At 45.3% G+C, this 20,548-nt stretch overlaps 1 protein-coding gene across 1 annotated transcript in view; it reads left to right on the forward strand.

The window, feature by feature from the left end:
* The window catches only part of SLC35D2 (solute carrier family 35 member D2), a 151,826-nt gene that overhangs the window by 96,278 nt on the left and 35,000 nt on the right, over positions 1 to 20,548 (forward strand). The window contains exons 10-11 of the mRNA XM_077474803.1: positions 8,767 to 8,845; positions 14,973 to 15,055. Coding sequence (XP_077330929.1) covers positions 8,767 to 8,845; positions 14,973 to 15,055 — 162 coding nt within the window. The remainder of the gene's footprint in view (positions 1 to 8,766; positions 8,846 to 14,972; positions 15,056 to 20,548) is intronic.

Raw genomic sequence — 20,548 nt, forward strand, 5'->3', positions numbered from 1 at the left:
CACAGGAGATATGGAAAAAAAATCCTAAATTGGATGCTCTGCTATCAAAGGTTTCCAAGAAATCATCATTGGCCTTTGAGGACATGGGTCACCTGAAGGATTGAATGGACAAAAGGAGGGGCATTTTCCTGAAGAGAGCATGGGAAACAAGTCTCGCCAGCCTGAAGCCTGCACTCGCCACAACATGCATAGCAAGAAACCTTGACTTCTGGCTTTCCCAACTTCAGGACCACTTCAAAAGCAGGATCCCTAGGAAAGAAATCCTGAAGTCCCTACTGGCTATATTGTGGATGCATCTGCAGAGTCAGTTAAACTTGTGGCACGATCAGGGGCTCTAGCTGTAGCAGCTAGAAGAGCTATTTAGCTGAAGACATGGACAGGGGGACCCCTCATCCAACTTAAGGCTGTGTAATCTCCCATTTTCCAGAGATCTGCTGTTCGGGACAAGGTTGGATGAGGTCCTTTTGAGAACGGTGGACAGAAAGAGAAAACTTTTCCAACCAAAAAAAGTAAAGCCTCGCAGAAGCGTTTTTTTCAAGGACAAAGGGAGTGATCTCAAGACTAAAGGAAAGATCACCCCAAGAAGCATGGGCAGGTCGCAAGGGGAAGCCAAAGAGCAATGAATTCTTTGACCAGTGGCGGAACTACCGCCATAGCAACACATGCGGGCGCTATGGGGCTCGCAGTCAAGTGGGGCCCGGTGAGGACAGACGCCGCGGCTCCGCGGGAGATGGCGGGCGGCTCCGCGGGTGAGAGCGGGAGGTCTGCGGGCGGCTCCGCGGGTGAGAGCGGGCGGTCCGCGGGTGAGAGCGGGCTGTCCGCGGGTAGTCCGCGGGTGGTCCGCGGGTGGCTCCGCGGGTGAGAGCGGGCGGTCCGCGGGTAGTCCGCGGCTCCGCGGGCAGCTCCGCGGGTGAGAGCGGGCGGTCAGAGGCTCCGCGGGTGATAGTGGGAGGTGGATGAGAGTGGCCGGTCTGCTGGTGAGAGAGTGGGCTGGCCAATCAGGGAGCTGACGGGCGGGGGAGCATAGAGATGACATCATCTTTTGCCGCCCTGCATCCCTGCAGTGCAGTTCCCCCCTCACTGTGCAGGCAGCCAGGAAGCAGAGAGATGACATTATCTCTCTGCTGCCTGACTGATAATCTGCTGCCTGACTCTGTGACACAGCAGGAAAGTGGCAGAGCAAGTGACAATCCATAATGTGTGGCAGGCGACGTGGCAAGTGACAACCCGGGACGTGGCAAGTGACAATCCGTAACGTGTGGCAGGTGACGTGGCAAGTGAAAATCCATGACGTGGCAAATGACAATCCATAATGTGTGGCAGGCGACGTGGCAAGTGACAACCCGGGATGTGGCAAGTGACAATCCATAACGTGTGGCAGGTGACATGGCAAGTGACAACCTGGATGTGGCAAGTGACAATCCATAACATGTGGCAGGTGACATGGCAAGTGACAACCTGGATGTGGCAAGTGACAATCCATAACATGTGGCAGGTGACGTGGCAAGTGAAAATCCGTGACGTGACAAGTGACAATCCGTAATGTGTGGCAGGTGACGTGGCAAGTGACAACCAGGGACGTGCAAGTGACAATCCATAATGTGTGGCAGGTGACATGGCAAGTGACAACCTGGATGTGGCAAGTGACAATCCATAACATGTGGCAGGTGACGTGGCAAGTGAAAATCCGTGACGTGACAAGTGACAATCCGTAATGTGTGGCAGGTGACGTGGCAAGTGACAACCCGGGACGTGGCAAGTGACAATCCATAACGTGTGGCAGGTGACATGGCAAGTGACAACCTGGATGTGGCAAGTGACAATCCATAACATGTGGCAGGTGATGTGGCAAGTGAAAATCCGTGACGTGACAAGTGACAATCCGTAATGTGTGGCAGGTGATGTGGCAAGTGACAACCCGGGACGTGCACGTGACAATCCATAATGTGTGGCAAGTGACAATCTAGGATGTGGCAAGTGACAATCTGTAATGACGTGGCAAGTGACAATCCGTAATGTGTGGCAGGTGACGTGGCAAGTGACAACCTGGATGTGGCAAGTGACAATCCGTAACATGTGGCAGGGGACGTGGCAAGTGAAAATCCGTGACGTGGCAAGTGACAATCCGTAATGTGTGGCAGGTAACGTGGCAAGTGACAATCCGGGACGTGGCAAGTGGACAATCCGCAACATATGGCAGGTGACATTCTGCAACGTGTGACAAGTGACAATCTGCATCTGGTGGCAGGCGACGTGGCAAGTGGACAATCCGCAATGTGTAGCAGGTGATGTGACAAGTGACAATCCTTAATGTGGGGCAAGTGACAATCCAGGACGTGGCAAGTGACAATCAGTAATGTGTGGCAAGTGACGTGGCAAGTGACAATCCTTAATGTGGGGCAAGTGACAATCCAGGACGTGGCAAGTGACAATCCATAATGTGTGGCAAGTGACAATCCATAATGTGTGGCAAGTGACGTGGCAAGTGACAATCCATAATGTGTGGCAAGTGAAGGGGACGTGGCAAGTGAAAATCCGTGACGTGGCAAGTGACATTCCGTAATGTGTGGCAGGTGACGTGGCAAGTGACAATCCGTAATGTGTGGCAGGTGATGTGGCAAGTGACAACCCGGGATGTGGCAAGTGACAATCTAGGACGTGGCAAGTGACAATCCGTAATGTGTGGCAGGTAACGTGGCAAGTGACAATCCGGGACGTGGCAAGTGGACAATCCGCAACATGTGGCAGGTGACATTCTGCAACATGTGACAAGTGACAATCTGCATCTGGTGGCAGGCGAAGTGGCAAGTGGACAATCCGCAATGTGTAGCAAGTGATGTGACAAGTGACAATCCTTAATGTGTGGCAAGTGACAATCCAGGACGTGGCAAGTGACAATCCATAATGTGTGGCAAGTGACGTGGCAAGTGACAATCCATAATGTGTGGCAAGTGACAATCCATAATGTGTGGCAAGTGACGTGGCAAGTGACAATCCAGGACGTGGCAAGTGACAATCCATAATGTGTGGCAAGTGACAATCCAGGACGTGGCAAGTGACAATCCATAATGTGTGGCAGGTGACTTGGCAAGTGACAATCTGGGATGTGGCAAGTGGACAATCCGCAACATGTGGTAGGTGACATTCCGCAACGTGTGACAAGTTACAATCTGCATTTGGTGGCAGGCAATGATGGCAAGTGACACGCTCAGGGATCCCACTGATTTTGCATTATGGTGAGTTGAACTATTTCATTTTATATAACAGAACAGAAATTGGTTAGAAGGCCTGGAGGTCTGCAATGTGTTCCCTTCAGGGGCTGCATACAGTATACTGCATACTTTGTTGTTCAAAATTAATATTAGCTGTTGCCTGGGTACTGTGCCACATGGATGTGGTAGTCTGTTGTTCAATGGCATTAGTTCATTTTTTTTTTGGTGGGGGGGGGGGCCCATACAACATTTTGCTATGGGGCCCTGTGATTTCTAGTTACGCCCCTGTCTTTAAACCAGGGGTCTCAAACTGGCGGCCCTCCAGCTGTTGCAAAACTACAAGTCCCATCATGCCTCTGAGTGTGGGAGTCATGCTTAAAACTGTCAGCCTTGCAAAGCCTCATGGGACTTGTAGTTTCGCAACAGCTGGAGGGCCACCAGTTTGAGACCCCTGCTTTAAACCCTTCTGGCCAAACCCCTAAGAAACAGTGAGTACAAGATTTCAATAGTGGGAAGATTGGCTACTTACTTACCTCAATGGTGAAAGATGACAGACAACAAGCAAGGTTTCTATTCACACATATTTGTCATCAAGAAACCCTCCGGGAAGTTTTGTCTGGTTTAAGATGTAAAACCCCTGAATCAAGTGATTCAATACAAAAAATTACACATGGAATCGATATTCTCAGTAACTAATATTCTTCAACCAGGAACCTTCATGGCTACTATGGACCACAGGCATGCCTATCTCCACATTCCCATATGAGAAGATTCCCAGAGATACCTGAGGTTGACAGTGTAGATAGAGGGAAAAGAATACTATCTCCAGAGCAGGTCTCTACCCTTTGGCCTATCCTCTTCCCCCGAGGATATTCACCAAGGTCTTAGCCCTGACCCCTCTAAGGTTGAAGGCAATGGCAATAGTTCCCTATTTGGACGATCTGCTCTTCATGGGACTATCAGAACTACAGCTTGGAAAAGACCTGGCAGAGGCCCAACAATGGCTGAAGTAATGAAGGATGGATCCTAAATATCGAAAAATCTAATCTTTGCCCTGCACACATAGATTTTTTTGGGATATCTTCTCAGTTCCACAGAGCAGAAACATTTAAAAAAAAATTCAGGGCCTTACCAGAAGAGTGAGTGCTATAAAGAACAACCTCCCAGTCTCAATTAGGGAGTTGATGTTGGTCCTGGGTCTGATGACCTCAACAATTCCGGCAGTTCAATGGGCAAAGTGTCACCTGAGGCCTGTACAGACTTTTCTTCTGCAGCAACAAGAGGCTTTAGACAGACCACTGTTACTCCCAACGTCAGTAAAGAGAACATTCTGGTGGTGAAGCAACCAGACAAATCTGAAACCGGGTTTGGCATGGTCCTTTCCAAACATAGACTCAACCAGGTGGGGATGGGGAGCCTATCTGTTGGGCCGACCTGCTCAGGGGGAATGGTCCCCAGAAAGAAGCCCAGGCGTCCTCAAACTGAAGGGAGTTTATGGCGATCGCCAGGGCCATCCATCACTTTCAAGAGCAACTAAAAGGGTGCCACGTCTTAATCTCGTCAGACAATGCCACGGCAGTAGCATATGTGAACGAGAAGGGGGGAACGCGGAGCACTTCCTTAATCAAGATCTCCAATCAGATATGCCAGTGGGCAGAAAAAAAACTTACAATCACTTATAGCAGTCCACCTCAAGGGGGATTACAACCAAATAGCAGATTTTCTCAGCTGACGAGAAATTGCCAGGAAGAATGGGAACTACATCCAGAGGTGTTCACCGAGATTACAACCTGCTGGAGTATACCGGAAATAGACCTCTTTGCATCCCGAGAAAATGCCAAAGTGGGAGTTTTCACTTATTAAACCCGCAAGACCGTAAATTGGGGATAGACGCACTTCAAAATTTGTGGGATTTTAAGATGTGTTACGTCTTCCCCCCAGTACATCTAATTTCTCAAGTCCTAAAGAAATTCGTACAGGAACAGACCAAACTAATATTAATCACACCATACTGGTCCAAGAGAACCTGGTTCTCTCAGCTCCTCAGCCTCTCAGCAGACCAGCCCTGGGCACTTCCTCTCAGGGATGACCTGATGCGGTAGGGACCCTTAGTAGGCTTCAAACAAGAAAGCTTCAACTGGACAGCCTGGCTACTGAGGAAGACATCCTAAGATCAAAAGGGCTGTCAGAAAGAGTGGAGGCTACACTTCTGAGTGCCAGGAAGCAGAACGCCAGGGCCATTTATAGAAAAATGTGGAGGAAATTCAACAGCTGGTGCATAGAGAATGACAGACAGCATATGGATACACCAACAGTCTTGGAATTCCTACAGCAGGGTAAAACAAAAGTAAAGGGGATGGCGCTATAAATCAATTTGATGAAATGACATATAAATCAATTAATGAAGATCATGAAATTGCAAACATATATAAAATCGATCTCGTGTTGAATCCGCCCGCAGAGGCCACTTTTATCTCAAAGAGAAACACACAGCGTTCCCAAAAATACCAGGGTTATGGCAGCTAGCTGGTACAGGTACGTCGTTTTGCGTGAAGTGGTTAAAGTACGGTAGGTCAAAATGCGCTTTCGTTAAAAAAAACAGCAAGATCCTGGATAGAACATCTCTCCACTGGGGGACCCCCTCCGTCAGTATTCCTACAGCATGTAGACACCTTGGGGCCGAGCCTGGTAGAGTCACATGTGAGTGCAAAAATTCTTGTTCCTTTTTAAATCCATTTTAGATAAAACTTACTGCACCATAAGAGCTCTTCCCATATCCTCGGTTGATGGCAGAGGGGGTCCCACAGTGGAGAAATGTTCTATCCAGGATCTTGCTAGTTTATTTAACAAAAGTGCATTTTAACCTACCTTATAAAGTGGTCAAGCACCTCTGGTGAGTTGCCATCTACCTTCTGAGCACATTTTTGAAGAATTCTTAAACCAGAAGAATCCATTTATTTTTATGGTGTTGGGATTGTCACATTTGGACTTTATATATATTTCATGATTTTCATCTATTGATTTATATGTCGATTTCCTCAAATTGATTTATAACGCCATCACCTTTACTTTTGTTTTACTATGCATTCAGTTATATTTTAAAGGGGTAGCTAGTTCACTAAATCATCACCCCAGGTGCCACTACCAGCCACATATTTATCTCCTACAGCAGGGTGCTGATAAAGGTCTGGCACTCAGTACTCTGAAAGTTCAAATAGCAGTGCTGTCGGTGTATCTAGGACGAACTTTACACAAAGACCTATTGGTCTCTAGATTTTGCAGAGTGGTGGCTAAATACAGACCACCTAAGACACAGAAATGCCCCACATGGGATCTGTCTGTGGTACTTAGGGGTATTATCAAAGCCACCTTTGAGCCTTTACAGGACACATCTCTTCGCCTGCTGACACTTAAAACAATCTTTCTCAGAGCCGTTAATAAAAATTCTCGAATAGTGGTTCTTCAAACCGATCCAGTATTTACACCAAAAGTGGCATCGACTTTCCACAAATCTCAGGATATTGTACTGCCGTTCTTGTGTTCTACACCATCCAATAGTAAGGAGCAGGAGCTGAACCTACTAGACGTCAGGAGATGCTTGTTAAATTACCTCAAAGTCACTAATGAATTTAGATCCTCAGATGCCCAATTTGTCCTGTATGCAGGAAAACAGAAGGGAAAACAAGTATCCAAGAAAACGCTGGCTAGATGGATCAAAGCAACCATTCTAGAATGCTATGAAGTTATGCAAGTAACACCCCTGAAAAAACGAATGGCTCATTCTACAAGGGCTTCAGGGGCTTCATGAGCAGAGAAGGTGGAAGCTACCCTGGAGCAGATTTGCAGGGCAGCAACTTGGTCCAGCTTCTCCACATTTGTCCAACATTACAGAATGAATCTGATATCCAGTCAGGATCTGGCTTTTGGTTGGAAAGTCCTCCAAGCTGTTGTCCCACCCTAGTCTGGTTACTACTTGATTATCCTATCAAGTGCTGACCTGGAAGAAAACTTGGAGAAAAACTGAGTTAGACTTACAGGTAAGTCTGTTTCCAGTAGTCTTCAGGTCAGCACGATCCCACCCTAATGATTAAACTTGTGGGGTTGTGTTGTGTTTCTGCATTTTTTCAGATTCCGGCCTTCGGTTCTTTTAGATGACTGACCAGGGACCTGAGGGTCCGCCTTAAAAGGGTTAAATTGGCAACATGTTTCCTGTTTGGAAGGAGGCGCTCCATCACTCAAGGTCTGCTCTGGAAGACTACTGAAAACAGAGTTACCGGTAAGACTAACTCTGGTTTTAAGGATTTGAAACTGCCATCCCTGAACAGGGGTGAGGCCTTCAATACCGTCTGTATTCCATATTTAATGCCAACATTTGTACCCTGGAGATTTGTCAACAATTCACTCCTTGTATGTGTCAAACCAAAGAATTAACACATGTGCAGACTTCCTGACACAAAAAGATGAGATTATGTAACTAGGACAGGATGGTTCCACAACTTTAACACCTCCCATCTTGTTCTTGGACAATCAATATCTGCTTTGACACTTTCTATGTTGGATAAAGGTGAATGTGCTACCCGTGTAAATATCCCTGCTGGGGTATATTCTTGGCACTCATTACAACTGAAGGAAGTGGCTTGGATAAACTGAATGATGAAACATCTTTTTTTTATGCAGATTTTATTTTTGAAAATGTTTTTTTCCTCACATAACAAACACGAACCAAAAAAAACTAAATCAAAGCACAAATACGCAAAAATGTTCATAAATATTCAGAAACATTCAGACAATTTCAGGAATATTCAGACATACTCAGAAGTACCCAAAAGCACTCTGGGGTACTCAGAAGCACCCATAGGCACTCAAATACACCCAGAAGCACTCAAAAGTGCCCATAAGTACTCAGAAGCACTGAAAAGTACTCAGATTCTGAGGCACTCAGGAGTACCCAGGAATACTCAAGCATTCAAAAATACTTAGAAATACTCTGGAAACATCTTCAACATAAGAAAACTAGTCCATTTGAACGTGACTGACTTCTACTAGCATTACCAGTTACTTTGAATCAGTGGCATAACCTTTATTTGTAGTTATTTTATGGTAGCCTTGCTCGCCAGTGAATAGCAAAATAGTATTAAATATAAATACCATGAAGGATAGGAATACTATGGGAAGATGGGAAGAGATGTTTTTTTCCATCTGGTTATAATTAACAACAGCTTTTTATTGAAGCCAGGAATCGCCAAGATCTGTTTTGCCTACTGCAGAAATGTGGTAAATGATTTTAAGGTTTTCCATGTGATGTAAACAAATGTGTGACAAGATTGTATTCTTCCATTCCCTAGTTTGAAGTCTTATAGTTAATGTCCTTTTAAAACAAAATACAATTAAATTAAGCTTGTTATTTGAATTTTTAACACCAAATGTAAGGATGTGTCTTTAAAAACCACTGATCAATCAAAGAAAAAATCAAATATACTTTTTAAAATAGCTGCTAAGGAGATCTTTATAAAATTTATTGTAATTTTGTTAATTCTGTGTGTTTTCCCCTCAGATTTTTACTGATATATGCAATAGTGCTCTGCAGTTACTACAACTCCGCTCTTACCACTACAGTCGTTGGCGCACTTAAGGTAACTGAGGTTTGAATTTGTCTAATGCCGCGTACACACGACCGGACTTTCCGGCAGACTAGGTCCAACGGGATTAGTTCGTCGGAACAATCCGATCATGTGTGGGCTAGTCCAATCGTTTTTCGAAAAAAATAATCAGACGGACCTAGAAATAGAACATGTCGGACAGACTCAATTCCGATGGGCTAAAATCTGGAAAACCATTCGTCTGTGTGCTAATCGGACGGACCAAATACGATGCAAGGGGAGCTATTGGCTACTGGCTATTGAACTTCCTTATTTAGTCCTGTTTACGTCATCACGTTCAAAAGGAACAGACTTTCAAACGACTTTCAGACTTAGTCCGTCCATGTGTGGCCAAATCCGTTTGTTCAGAAAATCCTTCGGAACTCCGTCGAAAGTCCGTCGGGAAGACCGTCGGACCTAGTCTGCCGGAAAGTCCGGTCGTGTGTACGCAGCATAAGAATTCTTCATAAATGTGTATTTTAAATTTTTTAGTTGATTAAGATAAAAAAAAAGTTTTTTTATTTTATTTATTTATTTAGCCTTAGCATTTGTTAACATTGCACATTGTAGGACCCATGGGCCAGTGTCGGGCCAATAATGTATTTTTCTTTAACCCTGTAGCCAAATTAGGCATATCATTTAGTTTGTCCCAGCAGGACAATTCTCTGTGTAATGTGCCTTCTGTTTACTTATTTTGTCTTTCCCATACTATAAAGCTAAGTGCTGCTCTTGAATGTGACAAAAAGGAAATTATTCCTTCCTGGCTTTCTTTAGGAATACCCATTGGTCAGTGCAGTTACTGGCTTATTTGAGTCCTCATAATGTAAATCTAAACATTTTGTAAAAAAATAGTGAGTAGTTTGACTTTTGTATTTCATTGGGGATATTTCCCTTCACTTCCTGCCTCACAGAGGTACCTGGAAGTGAAGGGAATCTACTCTTGAATCTACCTGTACACACGGTCGGAGATTTCGACAACCAAATCCGTCAGATTTTCTCCGTCGGATTTTGTCCATCGGATCTTGTCCGAAACGGTCAGACTAAGTTGTCGAAAAATCCGATCTTTCAGAACGTGATGACGTAATTTCGTTACGATGGGACTACATTCTGGCTAGTAGCCAATAGCTTTGATGTAGGAATTTGATCTGAGCATGCGTGGCACTTGGTCCGATCAAAATTCGCTACACATGATCGGAGTATGTCCGACCGGCCCAGTTGGTCGGGAAATTCTTCCAAAAAGTTGTAAAATTGGGTCTGACGGATATTCCGATGGAATCAGTCCGATGCATACCACACACAGTCTGATTATCCGACGACACGGTCCGATAGGACACATTCCGACGGATTCTCCGACCGTGTGTACAAGGGCTTAGACAATCTTCACTGGAACAATTGTCTCCATTAGAAGATGTCCCCCTTATTCCTGTTCTGGTGACAACTCCGTTTTTTTTTTATTCACTTGAGTCCCAGGAACAATGGTTATTAGGACAAGGATAGCGTGACTCTCCCAAATGGACACACAGACAGCTATAAAAAGCATACTGGGGCTATAACCCTTCATACACAAACATCAAAAACTAACAAAACATTTTTGCATTTAAATACACTTTAATGCAACCCTGCAACTTACACTCATTCTCTGTTACTGCTAACCTGCAGATAGGAGACCTACACTCACTGGGCATTTTATTAGGTACACCTGTTCAAGTGCTTGGTAACACACATTGCAATCAGCCAGTCACATGGCAGCAGCGCAATGCATTTAGGCATCTAGACATTGTTGAGACGACTTGTTGAAGTGCAAATCGAGCATCAGAATGGGAAAGAAAGGAGATTTAAAGTGGTTGGAAACCCTTAAAATCACTTTCACCTTGTCAGGAACCATAAAACAGACAGAGACAGAAGTACAATCAAATCACACTTGTTTATTAATAAAAAAGTAAATAGAAAAAAGCGTAGTCAAGCATTGCCAGAGTCCAGTAGCCAGATCGGATAGTCAGCCAGTCCAAAGTTCATAAACCAGATCGGGTAATCAGCCAGTCCAGACGTCAGGGATCCAAGGCGAGCAACTGCAAGCAGGATAGAAGCCAGGAGGGATGTCAGCAAGCCAGTCTTGAAACAAACATCAGGAGATGGTTCCTAGTGATGTGATCAACGCAAAGGCAAAGGAAAGAGTGAGCTGGAAGGCTTTAAATAGGCAGGTCAGACGAGCATCATCGGGAACAGCTGGTAACTGTGGATGCATGCGCACGGGAGCCGCCACTCGCGGCATATCACCATTAACTGCGGCGTGCTCAGTGCGCCTGCTTGCCGCGGTCTACGGCGCATGCGCCGTAAACAGCGGTGCCTGTCTTTCGACAAATATCTCCTAAACCATGTAGGTTTAGGAGATAATTCTTGGACCTACAGATAAGCCTTAATCTGGGCTTACCTGTAGGTCAAAGTGGTTTGTAAGGGTTTACAACCACTTTAAGGCTTACCTGTAGGTTCAAGAAATATCTCACCCACACAGTTTAGGAGATATTAACTAAAAGACAGGCGCTGTCTACGGCACATGCGCCGTAGACAGCGGCGCACAGGCACACTATCGCCGTTAGCAGCATGCCGCTGCTAACGGCGATATGCCGTTAGTGGCGGCTCCTGTGTGCATGCGTGGGAGTGACGTCATCCTTGCTCCAGCACTGTGAGTGGCCGGAGCAGCAACACCCGGAAGAAGATAGACGCTCTGTACTACAGGGGACAGTGGTGACATCGCTGGCTCCTGTGTCAGGTAAGTGACACATAATGGGCTACTATGTGTTGCATAGTAGCCCATTATGCTTTACCTTTGCAGGGAGACAAAGAGGAAGTAAACCCGTCAGGTCTTTAAAAATCCCCAGTGCCTGCTCCCTGTAATACACCATCTAGTAAGTTTTATAGTGGCCCATGTCTCTTACCCACAGTGGCCTCTGTAAATCTCTTCAGCTCAAAGAAAACTGTAGCCAACCCCCCCCCCCCCCCCCCCTTATGGTTCTTAAGCCAGTTCCTGCACAAAGGCCTACAATAAGAGTGTTAGTGATGGCAGATCTGAGACCCAAAATACTCTACTTTCAATTTGCTATATTGTTCAGATTTCGCACTAAAGTCAGCCCCAAGCCCATGTTGGGAAAGTCATACATTTAAGAGGCCTCTCTATCCACAGTGGCTCCAGGCATAGTCCACAGGGGGTCCTGCTTAACACTCAAGACTTCAGAAACACTCAGGCAAACCTTCTTACCAAGCTGGCAGATCCCTCTTTACTATCCCATCACTCATTCCTGACTTGAACTGGTTACAATGTCCATGATTCCCTGGTATTGGCTGTATTTAGAGATCTCTCTGAAAGAATACCTGACCAGTCCACTTATGCACTTATGACAGCAGCCCAAACCATTACCCTTCTGCTGTGTGACTCCTGCCAAGCTGAACGTGGCTTATTCCTGTGGATAGTCTCTACTAAATGCATCACAGAGGCACCATTAAGTTAAACAGAACCTACTTGCATAGATTTACACATTTTTAATGCTGGGTGCCGCAGGAAGGTGCTGCGGTATTCGCAAGACTGTTCCCGTCATACATTGCTGTGATTCTCCTCTCTACTCCCATCTAGGCTCCAGCTTCCTCCCAAACTAAGAAAGGCAAGAATGCACAGTCTGGTCCCTACATCCTTCTCCCCTCTCTCCCTCACTCTTCACTGCTTCCTTAAATATCCTGATTTTACCATACTTGAATGACAAGGACCAAACCACTAAAAAAGTAGTACTAACAAGGGCTGCACCCTGCTAAGGGGCTACTTTAACATGAATAATGGTGAGCATGCCCAAACACAAACAGACCAAGAACAAGTAAGAGCTGCATGGATATAGTTCTGCAGCTGCAAGACACAGTTTATATGGTTTCCAGCTTTGCACTTCACACACACTCTCAGGTGCACAGGTTCGGCACAAAGTATATTTTAACAATGTTGTACAAATAAGTGTCTGTGAAGGTATCGTTCAAGATTTGAAATTATTTTTTTTAAATGTAGTGCTACTGTAAGGGCCACTGATAAAAGCGGATTCCTCCTTAAAAGTACAAAGGCTGCCCACCACTACAAGAACCAGTCAATTCACACTGGCATCAATAACAGTCTAGGGGACAATGTATTGCTTGAAGAAACTTAAAGTGACATTAAAGGTTAAATTTAAAAAAAGGAAAAAACAAACCTGTTATACTTAACCTGCTCTGTGCAGTGGTTTTGCACAGAGTAGCCCTGATCCTCCCATTTTCATGTCCCCCAACGGCGCTCCTGCCTCCCCCTCATCAGCCAGTGCCCCCAAAAGCAAGTTTCTTGCTCTGGGGCAGTGGTGCATGCTCGCTCCCAAGCACTACTCTATGCATCCATAGGACACACATAGCCACTGCTCTGTCCTGCCCTTCACTTTCTCCTCATTTGCTCACTGGCTGTGATTGACAGTAACAGGAGCCAATGGCTCCTGCTGCTGTCTCAGCCAATGAGGAATGAGAGACCCAGAAGAAGCTCAGCTCTTGTGCACATCACTGGCTCAAAAAGGGGGCTCAGATGAGTATGGGGGGAGGGCCTGGGAGTGGCCGCTGCACACAGAAGGTTTTTTGCCTTTATGCATAGAATGCACAAGGGTAAAAACCTTGAGCCTTTGAAACCACTTTACCAGGAGAAGGGTTAAGACATGGGATACTTCATGATGAGTAGCACATAGCAATTAGAGGACAGCCTTCTACTTAATTAATTGTGAGTATTGGTCAGTATTAGGCCTCACATATTAAGACCACAAGACAAGTTTTCTTTGGCATCTGGTTACCTTGTGCCTAAGCACAATTACTAGTAGCCAATGCAATTTCCAGAACACTACCTAGCTGCAGGGATCAATTTAGGGTCTTTACTTATAAGATCCCAGGACAGCTGCCACCTTACAGTTTTCCCTATGCGCAATCTAGTGAGACAGTCCTTTTCCAGACCAGGCCCAGCTCTCTATTGCCTCTGACTATTTATCACCCTTCTAGCCCCTTTCTGGACAATCCTCTCTAGGGATTGGCTAAAGCATGATAAATATTCAGACTGGTTATTTGAATCTTCTACCCTAAGCTCTGAAAGCTTCTTCCAGAGGCAGGGTGAAGCAATTAAACGCACAGCCTGTGAAACCCAGAACAAACCAGGACAAATAATCACTACTTCCTTGCTTACAGAAGGAGCCCAAAAACAAAATGTATCTGGCATTCTACCCAAGGAGGCTGCTACACAAAGATGAAACTGTTACTTGTATTGAATAACAGGCCTCTCCAGTTGGATAGCCTCTCCAATTGGTTGCATAGCAGACCCCTCCAGTTGAATGCATGCTACTTTCCGATTTCCTGTTGAACACTTTGGAAGTCCTATAAACTAGGTTGCTTTGATAAGCAAATAGCAAACCACTCCTCTGCTTACCACTGTACCCACACATCCTGTATTTCATTGTTGGATATTGGGGAAACTCACTGCAAAGGTAAGGTACAGAAGGTGAAAGGATATCAGAGTTTTCTTCCAGGTGATCTACAACAAATGAAGAGTGACATGTGAGCACTCGGAGGTGCCGGTTATACAGTGTTAATGGTAATTTCTTTCTCAGATTAACCTGTACTCATTGTTACTCATTACACTGAGCTATACCTATTTGCGTCTACTAAATATTAAAATAAATCTGACAAAATGTTTTTTTGCTGACCTCCTTTTGAAAATGTTAGCTGCAGGCTATCACTCTGATAATATGGCTTAATACTGTTTTAGATACTGACCCCAAATGTATTATGTTGATAGCTTTGTACTGACTTCACCTAATGCTTGCAAGCATTTTCAGAGAGGGCAGCGATGGCAGTCTTCCTCTTGTCCCCTAGGCAAGTGTGCCATCTAAACGCAAATAGACTGTGGAATTTGCAAGTGCAATCGTTCCAAAGCATAGTAAATGAGGTGAAACTTCTCTTTGTATAGAATATCCAATCACGTGCAAGGAAATGAAAACACAGCATTTCCCTCATTTACAAAGCTCCGGAGCAACTGCACTTGCTAATGTTAATTTTAAATTTTCCTCTTTTTTTTTTTTACCCTTAGAATGTATCTGTTGCCTACATCGGGATTTTTGTCGGTGGAGATTACAGTTTCTCCTGGTTAAATTTTTTAGGTTTAAATATTTGGTAAGTACATATTGAAACATTTTTACATTAACATTAGAATTTCTAAGTATTAAATATTGCAGTGCTGGACAAGTCCCCAAAAGCCATGTAGCAAATGAGCATATAACATTTTATAGCTGTTGCCGATATTGCCTTTTCTGTTGTTGTCACTTTCTTGTGCTAGGTTGCCCTTTTATTTAATGCAAGCAGCTTGAAACCAACACCTCCTCCTATGCTCAACGTTAGAGATTAGAGGTTAACCTCAATTGACAATTGGTGCGTAACATCCTATACTGACACAGGTAATTTTAACTTGGCTTTTTTTGTTAAAAAAAAGTTTTTTTGTTTTTTTTATATATTGCAGTTTTCAATAACTATTTATTGAATCCTTTAGGCTTTATAATAGTAGTGTTATCCATTAACCAGTTGCCGACCGCCGCACGACGATGTACGTCGACAGCATGGCACGGGCAGGCATAAGGGCGTACATGTACGTCCCTGCCTTCCCGCGGGTCGGGGGCCCGATCGGGCCCCCGCCCGGTGCCTGCGGCGGTCGGTTTTCGTGCGGGAGCGATCCCGGACGAGGGGACGGCCATTCATTCATGGCCACCCCCTCGCGATCGCTCCCGACGAATGAAAATCCTTCGTGACATCACTTCCTCTCCTGTGAGGAGAGGAAGTGATGTATTCTCTCCTCCGTGTCGGTATTTTTCGTTCCGACACGGAGGAGAACGGATCGGTGAGTTGCACCAACACTCTACACAAACAGTAGAACATGCCAGGCACACTCACACCCCCCCTTTACCCCCCGATCACCCCCCCAATTACCCCTGCCCCCCAGTCACAGTGACACCAATGTAATTTTTTTTTTTTTTTTTTTTTTGCATTGGTGTCATTTGTGACTGTAATAACTGTTAGGGCAGTTAGGGTTAGCCCCCTTTAGTTCTAATGTACCCCCCTAACCCCCCCAATAAAGGTTTAACCCCGTGATCACCCCCCGTCGCCAGTGTCACTAAGGCTGGGTTCACATTGCAGCGGTTTATGAGAACGAATGTGATTCGCACCGCACTGCAGTGCAAATCACATCCGATCTCTGTGCGATTCGAGTTCAGCCATTCGCCGCACCCGCCACACCCGCCGCACCCGCCGCAAATTCGCACGGGACCCTTTTTTTGGCCCGCAGCAGAATCGGATCGCATGGGTGTTCACGCCATGCGATCCGAGTTTGCAGATCGCACTGCGATATGCAAACTGATCTGGGGGTGTCAGTAACATTTCACTGACACTCCCAGCAGTTCGCATAGGGCAGTGTGAACTGCCGCCGGGAGGCATGCGATGCGGGAACCCGCCGCGCATTCGTGGCGTTCCCGCATCGCTCCAGTGTGAACCCAGCCTAATAAGCGATCATTTTTCTGATCGCCGTATTAGTGTCACAGGTGACGCTAGTTAGGCAGGTAGGTATTTAGGTTCGCCGCAGCTTTTTATAGCACCAGGGACCCCCATATACTACCGCATAAAGCCCCCTGATTGCCCCCTAGTTAACCCTTTCACCAGTGATCACCATATAACTGTTACAGGTGACGCTGGTTGGTTAGTTATTTTTTTATAGTTTCAGGGCACCCGCCATTTATTACCTAATAAAGGTTTAACCCCCTGATCACCCGGCGGGTGTCATTTGTGACTAATAACTGTTAGGGCAGTTAGGGTTAGCCCCCTTTAGTTCTAAGGTACCCCCCTAACCCCCCCAATAAAGGTTTAACCCCGTGATCACCCCCCGTCGCCAGTGTCACTAAGGCTGGGTTCACATTGCAGCGGTTTATGAGAACGGATGTGATTTGCACCGCACTGCAGTGCAAATCACATCCGATCTCTGTGCGATTCGAGTTCAGCTATACAGATAGTATGGCTGAATTCGTGTCGCACCCGCCGCACCCGCCGCAAACTCGCACGGGACCCTTTTTTTGGTCCGCAGCAGAATCGGATCGCATGGGTGTTCACACCATGCGATCCAAGTTTGCAGATCGCACTGCGATATGCGAACTGATCTGGGGGTGTCATTAACATTTCACTGACACTCCCAGCAGTTCGCATAGGGCAGTGTGAACTGCCGCCGGGAGGCATGCGATGCGGGAACCCGCCGCGCATTCGTGGCGTTCCCGCATCGCTCCAGTGTGAACCCAGCCTAATAAGCGATCGTTTTTCTGATCGCTGTATTAGTGTCACAGGTGACGGCAGTTAGGTATTTAGGTTCGCCGCAGCTTTTTATAACGCCAGGGACCCCCATATACTACCGCATAAAGCCCCCTGATTGCCCCCTAGTTAACCCTTTCACCAGTGATCACCATATAACTGTTACAGGTGACGCTGGTTGGTTAGTTATTTTTTTATAGTTTCAGGGCACCCGCCATTTATTACCTAGTCTCACTAGTGTACCCCTAAATTTAGGGGTGTCTACTTTCCAAAATGGGGTCATTTGGGGGGGGGTTTGTGCCATCTTGGCATTTTATGGCCTTCAAAACTGTAACGCCCTTAGAAAGCCTGAAGGCGGTGCTTGGTTTTCGGGGCCCCGTACGCGGCTAGGCTCCCAAAAAGTCCCACATATGTGGTATCCCCGTACTCAGGAGAAGCAGCAGAATTTATTTTGGGGTGTCATTTCACATATGCCCATGGTATGCGTGAGCAATATATCATTTAGTGACAACTTTGTGAAAAAAAAAAAAAAAAAAAAAAGTTTGTAATTTTCCCGCAACTTGTGGCAAAATATAAAATATTCCATGAACTCAACATGCCTCTCAGCAAATAGCTTGGGGTGTCTACTTTCTAAAATGGGGTCATTTGTGGGGGTTTTGTGCCATCTTGGCATTTTATGGCCTTCAAAACTGTAATAGGTAGTGAGGAGTGAAGTCAAATATTTACGCCCTTAGAAAGCCTGAAGGCGGTGCTTGGTTTTCGGGGCCCCGTACGCAGCTAGACTCCCAAAAAGTCCCACATATGTGGTATCCCCGTACTCAGGAGAAGCAGCAGAATTTATTTTGGGGTGTTATTTCACATATGCCCATGGCATGCATGAGCAATATATCATTTAGTGACAACTTTGTGAAAAAAAAAAAAAAAAAAAAAAAGTTTGTAATTTTCCCGCAACTTGTGGCAAAATATAAAATATTCCATGAACTCAACATGCCTCTCAGCAAATAGCTTGGGGTGTCTACTTTCTAAAATGGGGTCATTTGTGGGGGTTTTGTGCCATCTTGGCATTTTATGGCCTTCAAAACTGTAATAGGTAGTGAGGAGTGAAGTCAAATATTTACGCCCTTAGAAAGCCTGAAGGCGGTGCTTGGTTTTCGGGGCCCCGTACGCGGCTAGGCTCCCAAAAAGTCCCACATATGTGGTATCCCCGTACTCAGGAGAAGCAGCAGAATTTTTTTTGGGGTGTCATTTCACATATGCCCATAGCATGTGTGAGCAATATATCATTTAGTGACAACTTTGTGTAAAAAAAAAAAAAATATTTTTTTTTTGTCATTATTCAATCGCTTGAGGCAAAAAAATAAAATATTCAATGGGCTCAACATGCCTCTTATCAATTTCCTTAGGGGGTCTACTTTCCAAAATGGGGTCATTTGGGGGGGTTTTGTACTGCCCTGCCATTTTAGCACCTCAAGAAATGAGATAGGCAGTCATAAAATAAAAGCTGCGTAAATTCCAGAAAACGTACCTTAGTTTGTAGATGTGACAACTTTTGCGCAAACCAATAAATATACAATTATTGACTTTTTTTTTACCAAAGACATGTGGCTGAATACATTTTGGCCTAAATGTATGACTAAAATTGAGTTTATTGGATTTTTCTAATAACAAAAAGTAGAAAATATCATTTTTTTTCAAAATTTGCGGTCTTTTTACGTTTATATCGCAAAAAATAAAAATCGCAGAGGCAATCAAATACCATCAAAAGAAAGCTCTATTTGTGGGAAGAAAAGGACGCAAATTTTGTTTCGGTACAACATTGCATGACCGCGCAATTACCAGTTAAAGCAGCGCAGTGCCAAAGTGTAAAAAGACCTCTGGTCATTTACCAGCAAAATGGTCCGGTCTTAAAGTGGTTAAAACTGATCTGTTTTGAAATATAATCTAAAGGCTGGGTTCACACTTAATTCGTATGCGGCTCACAGCAGAGATCCGGTGTGACCCTGTTCTCCGTTTCAGGGGCGAATCACGCCAGAATTTTCACCCGAATTTAGACCTGAAACTAAGCGAAAGACGCACATGATTCCTGTGCAGTCTGTTCTCCATGGAGATGTGTGAACCGGCTCCATTGAGAGCTGGGCACACTCTCATGTAATGCAAATTGGATGCAGAGAAAACCTGCATCCAATTCTCACTAGTGTGAAGCCGGTTCACACCTGAATCGCACAGGACTGTGACCTGTGTTCCTGTCCGATTCCTGTATGATGCAGTGGGGTGCAGTTTTCAGCCCATTCATTTGAATCGCACCAAAAGTAGTGAATGCACTACTTTTAAAAACACACTGCAACCAGATTGCATGGTACTGTGGTAATATGCAATTTGGTGCAGGCAAACGCACTGCACTTGTGATCTGTGTTTAAGGTGTTTTTAGGAATACATTGGCAAATTGCACACCCAGTGCATTTTGAATGTGGTGCAGGAAAACGCACATGTTCTGGTGTGAACAGGCCCTTTGTCTGAAAGGGCACTTATTCTTTTTGCCTTCCTCCACTGACCTAATAAATCCCATCCTCCCTGTCCACAGATGCATACTTAAAAAATGTAAAGTCAGCAGCTACAAATACTGTAGCTGCTGACTTTTAATATTAGGACACTTACCTGTCCATGAATCCAGCATTGTCTTCACCCCAGCTTATTTTTCAATTGGCTGTCAGGTGCTATCGCCGCCATCTCCGCTAAGGGAAACTGTCAGTGAGTCCTTCACTGTCAGTGAGTGGCTTCACAGCCAGTTCCCTACTGTGTCTGTGCTTTGTGAATGGCCCGGTGCAGGGAAAGGATGAGGGATGCCAAACTGCTGGCTGATCTCGCCACGGTGAAAGCCAGGTATCCACCCCCCCTCCCCCCAAAAGGTGCCAAATCTGGCAGCGGAGGGGGCAGGGAAACAAAAGCAGAGCTTTCCCTTTTGGGTGGAGCTCTGCTTTAAAGGATAAGTTCACTTTAAAAAAATAAATGCACGTTTTTTTGCAGGTAAAGGAGCCTCTAAAGCATTGCACCAGCGAGTACATTTCATACTGGCAAGCTGATACAATGACAGGAAGAGTCACTGAAACCCCACGACGCTCCACAGTGCCATGGTAGTTCATTGAGAACTACAAGCCGGCCGCACCAAACGATAATCAAGGCTTGTAACTCATTCACACACAGAGCTATGTGAATGAATGACGCTGATTTCAAAATGTGACAGCTACTACAGGGAATTTCTCCTCATACTGCTGTCACTGGGGGAGAAATCGCACGTCAGCTGCAACATTGAGAACCTGTTACATG

The sequence above is a fragment of the Lithobates pipiens genome, unplaced genomic scaffold (assembly GCF_037356315.1).
Source record: "Lithobates pipiens isolate NorthernLeopardFrog02 unplaced genomic scaffold, aLitPip1_a1.2 Scaffold_13, whole genome shotgun sequence".
NCBI lineage: Eukaryota > Metazoa > Chordata > Amphibia > Anura > Ranidae > Lithobates > Lithobates pipiens.